General features: G+C 54.5%; 1 protein-coding gene across 1 annotated transcript; it reads left to right on the top strand.

The window, feature by feature from the left end:
• Position 1: 1 nt before the first annotated feature.
• On the top strand, positions 2–4,234 carry CSUI_001467 (lipoic acid synthase lipa). The gene is made up of 4 exons (XM_068061673.1): positions 2–1,684; positions 2,202–2,429; positions 2,819–3,028; positions 3,268–4,234. Exons 1-4 carry the CDS (start codon positions 635–637, stop codon positions 3,814–3,816), a joined length of 2,037 nt encoding a protein of 678 aa, XP_067926353.1. The 5' UTR covers positions 2–634; the 3' UTR covers positions 3,817–4,234.
• Positions 4,235–9,392: the final 5,158 nt, after the last annotated feature.

Here is a 9,392-nt window from a genome sequence, read left to right as displayed (position 1 = left end):
AGACGAAGGGGGGAATTTCTGATGTATTTCTTTCTCTAACGAGGATATTACTCGGTCTGCCCCTTTGAATAACTCGAAAGAACGTATCTTACTTTCTTCGGCTCGCTGATGACAACTCGTGGACTCACACCTTTCTTCACCCCCATGAGCCCTTTGTTTGGACCTCTTCACTTGGCGGGGTTCATTTCAGAATAATAGGGAGCTTGCTCATCTCTGTTTTACCTGATAAGGCTTCGCGTTTTTGTGTATTCTGATTTCAACTCGCTCGTCTACAATGGAGCTCCTAACGCTATATGATGAGAATGTATGGTCGCGGTCTTCCACGTTTCATGGAGCGTCTCGTCAGGACAGTTCGAATTAACGCAGTATCTTACTTCCTAGTACCTTTAGGTTCTATATTTGTTATTCAGAGTATAACCTCCGAGTTCGGTAGTGGTATGGGTTGGCCACCCTCGAGCCCTCCTGTCTTTTGCGTTCTCCTCCATCTTCTGACTTGTCTTGTGATTCATCTAAAGCTCCCCTGTGTTCCTCGTTGACGCCGTGTGGTCTGCGTTCTCCCTCTTCTTTTTCGATCCTTCCCAAACCGTCGTGCTCGGCCCCTTGTATTCTCCCTCTCATTATCTCTTCTTCAAAGATGCAGAGCCTGCCATTCCGTCACTCGTTACACTTTTCGTCTGAGCCTTCTTCCACCCCTACTTCTTCCTACCCCTGTCACTCTTCATGTTCTCGTCTTCACCTTTCTCTGCAGGAGCGAAGCGATTCTTCTGTACTTCCCGGCGGTTGCCACTGGCAGGAATTACAGAAGTGTGATCCTTCCGGTCCCGACGCATCGTCGCGTGCAGCAGCGAAACTCGGCTCTGAGAATAAAAGCCGACTCTTCTTCTACGAGAGAGAACAAACACTCTCATCTGCAATCAGAGGCCACTTCATCTCTCTCTCTCGGCATTCCACTTGCACGGACACCCGCCTCAACCGGTTGTCGGCTCCTGTGCTTCTCACTTCTCCGGCAAAGTCAGTCCCGTACTGTGTCTTTGTGATTCTCGTACTCTCTGTGCTCTTCTCAAGCGCTTGTGTCGTGGGAGTTTCCTCTCTTTCTTCCGCAAAGCTCTTCCCGTGTTCGACCCCCCACATCTCAAGCGGCTCCCTCTCTCCGCTTTCCGCCTTTTCGTCTCGGACAACTCCTTGTTCTTCGCTTCCTCTTAGGCCCCTACATTTTTTGTTCATTCCCCGTAGCGAAGAACCAGCTTTCATCTCTTCATGTTCTCCTAACGACTCTTCTTCTTTGCTGATTGCCAGCCACTCTTCGAAAAGGGCAGCACAACGGCGACGCCGGTCTCTCCATCAAGAACCCGCTGCCTTGGGCTTTGTGTCGAGACACGATACTCACGCGGCAGTCAGTAGCTTTAGGTCTCGAGTTTCGCCTTGTATGTCACAGAGAAGTCCCGCTCTTTACGGGTGTTGTGGGCAAAAGGCATCTTGTGGAGGAGAAAGATCTGCTGGCGCCTCAAGTGCTGCAGAGTCTGGAAAACTGGAGAATAAGGTCATCCCTCGAGTTGGCAAAAGCACAGCCGGGCCTCGGCCTGACTGGTTTCATGTCCCAGCACCTCAAGCTTCTTCTCGCAACGCAGAAGAGACGCGATTTCAACAACTTCAAAAACAAATCCGGGGTCTTGATCTACACACGGTATGCCAGCGAGCACGGGGTTTTGGTCTACACCCCCCTGGGTCCATGGAACTTGGCCCTGATTCGTCCACGGTCTTGTATCTGGACCTGGACTCGATGGTATAGAGACCCATATATAGCCAAAAGAATTTTACGTGGTGGTAGCACTCTCCGCGGCGGGTCTTTGCCCGTGTCTTGCGGTTGTTCCTGCAAAGGTAGGAAGTCCGTGGAAGCACTGCTTCCTTCTCAGCCGTGTGATTGTGAGGAAATAACGCGTCCCCGATTCTGATTTTAAGAGGGGAGTCGAGAAGAGCAGCTCTGCCAAGTCGGTGGCAGTGTCGCGGGAAACTGGCAGCATGGAGTGCTTAGCAACGATTCTTAGTTTTTTTGAAACGAGAACCAATAGTTCGTAATAGTTTCTTCGCATGCTCGAATGCAGGGAATGCTAGTTGTGAATCGCGACGTCCCATTTTCTAGAAGTGGTATATCCATGGACAAGCTCGAGTGCTCCGTGTTACATCCCTCTTCGTTCATGTAGGTTTGCGAGGAAGCGAAATGTCCTAACATCGGAGAATGCTGGAACGGGGGCACCGCAACTCTCATCTTGCTGGGAGACACATGCACACGTGGATGTCGCTTCTGTGCGATCAAGACATCCCAGAAACCCCCCCCTCCAGATCCCGAGGAGCCTGAGAAGGTCGCGGCTGCAGTCGCCAAGTGGGATATCGACTATCTTGTTATGACTAGTGTAGACAGGTGCGTTCACGTGAAAAGGAAATCGCCTTTAAGAGGCGCGACGTTCCGCCTCTTGAAATCGTACACTTTTCTCGCTGTGGCTTCTCTCAAGAAATCGTGGCGACATTGCTGGATGCTTGCGAGATTCAAGCGCCCTTGAACTGTTACTCAAGAAAACTGCTTGGCTGCGTGTCGTAGCTACTCCGGATTCCACCTGGTAGATCGAATGGCGGACCGGGAGAAGGAAGAATAGGTACGGTAGAGAAGGGCTTGGTGCTTTTCCTGCATGTATAAAGATGAGAAAGCGAGTCTGCATGGGTGTGTACGCGGTAAAGCCAAGGCTGCGGAGCAAGTCAAACACAGTGGAATCACATCTTGTGGGCTTTTTCTCGTCATGTCTTTGCTACGCTCGACTAGCAGGATTGTCTTCATACTTCTTCAGCTGGAGCCATTGAGACATCTCCCCCCGGCATGAGTCCAGCATGCTCCTCTGTGCTCTACCTGTGGCATAGGGATGATATGGCAGACGGCGGGGCGTCGCACTTCGCGCGGACGGTGCAGCTGGTCAAGAAAGCGAAGCCGTCGATGCTAGTCGAGTGTCTTGTCTCCGACTTTCAGGGAGCCGAAGAGGTAATGGTGCATGCACATGGAGCGCTCCGGTGCAGACAGAAAATTCACCTACAAAAAGCGTCAGTGAGGGAGTGGAGTTGTTAGCCCTTCTGCTCACGGCAACGTTCGCTGTGTGGATCCCTGTCGTTCCGGGCCGCCGGAAGTACTCAGCTCCTGTTGTTCGCAATCTGGCATAGGCGCCATGTACTTCCTCATACTCTGTCCTTTCAGATGCCTTCTGCCGGTGTGTGGATTTGCAGTCCGTGCGCACGTTGGCGCAGTCGGGCCTAGACGTGTATGCACACAACATCGAGACAGTTCGGCGGCTAACCCCGTTTGTCAGGGACAAGCGAGCGAAGTACGACCAGTCGCTGCGCGTGTTGCAGCTAGCCAAGAAGTTGAATCCGTCCCTGTTTACCAAGTCCTCCATCATGGTCGGCCTGGGAGAAACGGAAGAAGAGGTGGTTCAGACTTTCAAGGATTTACGAGCTCACGACGTCGATGTGGTTACGCTTGGTCAGTACTTGCGTCCCACCCAACAGCAGCTGGGCGTAGTGGAGTATGTTACTCCTGAGACTTTCCAGAAGTATCAGGAAATAGCCGAGGGTCTGGGCTTCAAGTACGTGGCCAGCGGGCCACTGGTCCGATCCTCATACAAAGCTGGTGAGTATTTCATGAAGCATTTGATCGATGATGCCAGGAAAAAGGGACAAGTTGATACTGTTCACGAAGTGAAGCTAGAGGCCGATGTGGGAACTCTCAAGGGACGCCGGACCAGATTGGATGGACTGGAAATGCCGAGTGCGTAACCGGCAAACGGATTGTGTGTTTTTTCAACCAGAACGTTTGCCCCATGCAGGCATGACGCAGCTCCATAAAGAGCGTGCCGGACTGCGGGCCGCTTTCTTCTGCTCACTGATCATAAGGGGCTCTGACGGCGCAGCTACTCCGGTGCATAAATTTACTGTGTAGGCAGCCATCGTCCCAGTATGCATCCTCGTATCTCTTCCTCTCTTGCTTCTCTTCTCATCTTGAATTACTATTATCAGCATGTCGACGACCGTGCTTGCTCTGCGGTTGCGAACATAGCTGGACGTGCTGTGCTCGCTTTTTTTGTTGTGGCCTGACGTCACCGTGTAAATCGGAGGTTCCCGGTAAGCGAGCGACCCTCTGCCGAACTCCCTGCATTTCGAGCGAACTGCTGGTACGGATTTTGAAGGAGTCCAAATTGAGTTCTCTTGAGGGTGCGCCTTCCGTGAAGAGCTCGTGACGCAGAAACTGGGTAAGCACGATCTCGTCAATCTACTTTAGAGCTAAGCCGCAGACAGTGACGTAGCTGGCTCACACGGCCCGTCTGCGTTGGGTATAATGGTACGCATGACAAAATGACTGTATACACCGGGCGCAGAAAAACACTGCGCTTTCTCTTAGAAAAAGTACCGGCCTTTTTATGTGGGCAGTAACGGTCCGTATGACGTTCAGCGGACCAATCTGCACTGCAGAAGTGCCGTGTATGCTACATCCCCTCAACCTCCGCGGGAGCTCTGACTCCTGCCAACTGAGTCTCGAAAAAAGAAAGAGGCTTTGCCCCTCGTCATTGACATGAAAGACCCCCCGGGAGAGAAAATCGACTTTTTCTGGAAAGAGTCTTGGCTTTTTATGTCGGCGGCCCGGATCCCTGCCGTTGTGCCAAACCAACTTGCACGGCGAAAGAGCTGTGTGTGCTAGATCCGTCACCGTCGCGGGGGCTTTGACTCCTGCCGGTTCAGTCTCGAGAACCAAGAGGCTTTGTCCCTTGCGATTGACACGGAAGACGTTTGCCGGCTTGAGACAAAGCCCCGACGTAACAGGACGCGACTCGCACACAACACAGCGGGTTTGAAAAAACAGACCGAGCTGCTAAGGTGGTCGGCCACACTCGTCCGCTTTGTGATCGAGCAAACTTCGCCCTCCGTGCCGCGCACACCTCAACCACCTACCGAAACCCTGTCATCGATTTTCTTTCATGGCTATATATATATACAGTCCGTTACCGTCTAGCTGCACCGTGGTGCATGTTCGGAAGTCATACCTTTCCTCACGCTCCACTCCTTTCCGAGACTCCAAAGAAACCACTCCGTCATTGTTATTCCGAGGCATCTGTTGTTCGTCGCTCGCAGGCGTCTTGAGCTGGTGGCGCAGAATTATTTGCTAATAAATTGCTCCTTTTTCAACATGGCAGACAGCGAGACAGTTCCTCGGCTCTCCGCCCTTGGCGCAGTTGCGCCCGCCGGGACCGATGGCGGTGGCTCTGAGCCAACTGTACATTCACGAGTCAACAGGAAGCTCAAGCTGTCGGCAGCGAAGGGCTCCGGTGGTCGCCACCAGATATCAAACCAGAAGGTGCGGGGTGCCCAGCGAAAACAGACGACCTCAGCTGCAATGAAGGTTCCGGCTGATCTAGTTTCGAGTCAAGAGAAACACGAGGAGCTTGGTAGCCGGCAGTCGGAGGATATGCAGCAAGTCGTGGCTAAGCGCCTGCGAAAATTTGAGAAAAAGTTGCGGCAGATTGAGAATATAGAGTCAAAACTGAGAGCAGGTGAACTGTTGGACTTGGAGCAACTCGCCGTTCTCAGCAACAAGCCAGACGTGTTGGGGGAATTGTCTATTCTCAGGAGTATATGTGAGGCGGCCTGTACTCCGGAAGAAGAATGGCGGCGCTTTGCCTCAATCGCCGCTGAACGCGTAGTAGCTCTTGTGCTGTTCGCGTCTCAACCTGACACGGCATCTAAGACGGGAAAAGAGCTCGAAGTGGGCGGTTACATCGCTGGGGGGGAACCACCTGAAACGACGCCTCAAGACTCTTCCTCGATAGTGGAGCCCGAAGCTGTCGGTCCAGAATGCCCTGACACATTCCTGACAGCCCTCGTGGAAAATGCCACTCGGTGGCTGACTGATGATTTGGTTACCAGTCTTAGGCATCGGCTGTACTGCAAGGACGTGAACGGCGACCAAGCGGGGAGCCTCCCGATGAAGCCGGCGCCATTCGTCGACTTGCTGCAGCAGACGGTGAAAGTGACGGGGAGTAATGAATGCAGAACCCAGGATTTGGAAGGGACAGAAGGCCAAAGTCCAGCTATGCCGGCAATCCAGAGCGACGGCCGGCGGTCGCCAAGGTCGCCCTGTATGGACGTTTCCCCCCCGACGACCACGCCGCCCGGAGAGACGGAGACAGGGAAACAGGCCTGTATTGAGACACAGCGCACGTTTACCCCCGCAGATGAAGCAACAACCGTAGATGGCGCGCCTCCTGATCCCGAAAACATCACAGACGACAGCAGTGTCTCAAACGAGGAAAAGGAATCAGCGTCCGCAGTTGACGGCCTCGAGGACCGTGTCCCACGAAATGAGGCACCCGCCAACTCTGCAGACATCTCAGGTCCTGGTTTCCTGGCTAAGTCAGAAGACGATGAATCAGAGCAGAAAGACGCGGGGGGTTCGGCGAGCAGTGACGACAGGCGGAGTGGCTCATATCAAAATGCCCAGTGTGGGCTATCCCCGACTGGGCAAGCCGTCCAGGTTGCTGCAGGGTCAGACTTTCGAACTCAGAATCCGGGAACCCAAGAGCGTCCTAGCGTTCCTAGGAAGAGATCAAACGTAAAGCCACAAAAGCAGATGGGGCGGAAACCCGGGGATAGCCCTCCCAGAGTGGAGAAGGAAAGGCTCGACAAACACGCTGACAACGGCTGCCGCCGCGCTGCGGAGCCGACTAAACGTTCTTCGGGGCGTCGTGAGAGCGGGAAGGATCTCTCCACACGACAGCAGACTGTATCTGGTGCCAGAGAGACTGGGCTGGAGGGGGTGAATGCTCGAGACGTGTATGCAAACTACTCAAAGAGAGACTCCCCAAGTGATGGTGCGTCTGCTAAGAACGACGGCCAGGGGCAGCGGAGAACTAAATATCCGACGGCTCCGCCGGGGCTACAACTCACGCAGTCTGAAGCACAGGGGCTAGGAAATGAACTGGGTGCATCAAGCGCCTGTGAAACAGGGACTGGACGGGCATTCCCAGCCGAGTCCCACGGAAGGCAGACGGGCTACGAGCGGGAGCGAGCTGGCGAGCGCAACGAAGCAAATTTCGAGGGCGACTGGGAAGCTATGGCATCGGAGAGCTTCAGAGGTGACACCGGCAGAGAGGACAACGAGTCTCGTGAAAGGGACTTGAACGGATCTGCTGAGGGCTTCCTGCCACTCAGCGGGGGTTACGAACAAGCGCGGGCCGCGGCTGCTCAAGCCGCCGCACTTGCCTCAGCCCCGTACGGCCACCGGTATGCGGCATTATACCACCTCTGTGTGCAGCATGGCCTGAAATACCTTCATCCCCAGGCGAACTGGCACGAAGCGAAAGAACGCTTGTTGGCCTCAGCGACATCGAGAGCGCAGGCGATTGCCTCCGGTCCTTACCAGGAATGCTACGCTGTCTTATACAACGCATACCTCACTCCTGGTGATTATCCGTTTTTACCATGGACCGATCCACAGAGCTGCGCCCTCAACGGTTATGAAGAAAGAAGCCGAAGTTTATGTGAGGAGCTGGGGCCCCAACCCCCAGTCGCCATGCCGCTACACGAGCCACCCCCGTACAGACGACTCGAAGGTGCGCTGACCGCGCCATGTGTATGCCCGAGCAGTTCAGCAGTTTACTCCGCGCCGACCCATGAACTTATGGAATCTGGCTATCGCCATGTGACACTGGACACCACACACAAGGCAGTGCCGACCTACTGCGGTGTCGATCCAGAGTATCGAGTGCCACCTCACGCTGTATGGGACAGTTTTTCAATGATGCCTTACCCATCGCAGCCGTATGGCTCACATTCACATTCAAACACACACCCGTTTGTGTAACGTTTTCTATTGATTTGTCTGGACATGTTGTAAAACGACCTAAACAATCACCATGAGGATCGCATGTTTTTTTCAGAAGAAACCTTTGCCAACAAGAATTTGGCCGTGTCAGGCTTGTGGCACCAGCCCTTGCTTGATTCTGCATCAGGGCAGCTCATCACCGTAGGTCCTGCCCGGAGCAGAATAAAACTTGAGCCGTGCGTACACGGGCCTTGTGTCTGTCCAAGCAAACTCGTCGGGTACACTGGGAGTTGGTGACTACCTTCATAGTCTCGCACTCCGTGGTGCTTCTCCCTGCGCCACCCTGAGCTCTACCATGGATGACATAGCTCGCGACTTTCATCCTCCTGGCATCGCGGCTAGGACTACGCTACCTGCTACTCACCGTGCACGCCCTCGGCGGAACGAAAAGATGCCGAGACCGTTTTCCATTCACGTGGGAGCCATTGGCCACGTCAGCCAGCACTGGGGACCTCAGGGGGGCGTTTCACAGACTCGGGTGCTCTTCGCCCCAAGTTGACGCTACCTTACTTGCCGGCGCTCTCGGGAGTGACGGCCTAGCGTTTTATGCTCCACGGGACTTGCCGGATCCCTCCTGGCCACCACACAGCCTGCAGTGTGTCTATAGGGGAGGGAGGGCGGCACCCGCAATATGTCCATGCGTTTCCGGTGACAGCCCGGTTGGATGTCAGCCTGGAACGAGTTTGGCGTGTTCTGAACCGTTCGGAGTGAGTGCCCTGCTACATGAGCGTTGGGCCTCGAGGCTACAGCTGACAAAGGCCGAGTTTTTACTGGGGATAGGCTGATATCTCATCTGTGGCTGCCCAGGAAGGGCTGGTCTTTCAACAGGAATCAAAGCTGTCGCACATACTCCACACGCCGTCTACACTTATCGGGCGGCGCGTGGAAACCGCGGTAAAGGTTGCAGTTGCATTGTTTTTTCAGGCTACCCACGAGTTGGCAACTGCTTCTGCAGTCTCAGTTCCGGACAAGCAAGGGTGAGTGGCATCTCTGTCGTGCGTGCCGCCCTCACCAAGTTCAATAGGGCACTCTCCTCACCGCCTGCGTCGTCTGGGGCCTGCGCGTGTCCTCCGCTATGGCGTGTAGGCGCTCCGCTGTGAACGCCGGAGTGTGTCAGCGCCACTCTACTGTACTCGGTCTCATTCTGCCTTCCGCGGTCGCGGAGTTCGAGCTTTATAATCGGCCACGCGCCGCGCTCCCTTCGCGTGGGCGTGTCATAACTGCTGCAAGTTCTACCGTTGTCCGTGGAATGGACGTCCCCGGAAGTTCAACGAAACCTGTCAGCGAGCAAGAGCGTTACAAGCACATGCTCGGTCATTGCCAGAGGCGCGGAAGAAAACTATCGCACGATCACCAGCTGGTGTCCCCTACGCAGAAGCCCCCCGCCAGACAAATGGCTTGGGGATTCCCTACAAAAGACTTCGAGTAGAGCCACCTGGTAGACAAGCACAGCCAGCCACCTGCTACATCCGACGGT

The sequence above is a fragment of the Cystoisospora suis genome, assembly GCF_002600585.1.
Source record: "Cystoisospora suis strain Wien I chromosome Unknown contig_581, whole genome shotgun sequence".
Taxonomy (NCBI): Eukaryota; Apicomplexa; class Conoidasida; order Eucoccidiorida; family Sarcocystidae; genus Cystoisospora; species Cystoisospora suis.
This window is presented reverse-complemented; position numbering and strand designations above follow the sequence as displayed.

What these genes read in the sequence shown, in the direction of transcription:
- CSUI_001467 (XM_068061673.1), top strand. Translation starts at nt 635, where the DNA reads ATGCAGAGCCTGCCATTCCGTCACTCGTTACACTTTTCGTCTGAGCCT. An exon ending in GGGGTCTTGATCTACACACG is followed by an intron (nt 1,685 to 2,201) that starts GTATGCCAGCGA and finishes TCGTTCATGTAG; the next exon opens with GTTTGCGAGGAAGCGAAATG. An exon ending in GTGTAGACAGGTGCGTTCAC is followed by an intron (nt 2,430 to 2,818) that starts GTGAAAAGGAAA and finishes CTCGACTAGCAG; the next exon opens with GATTGTCTTCATACTTCTTC.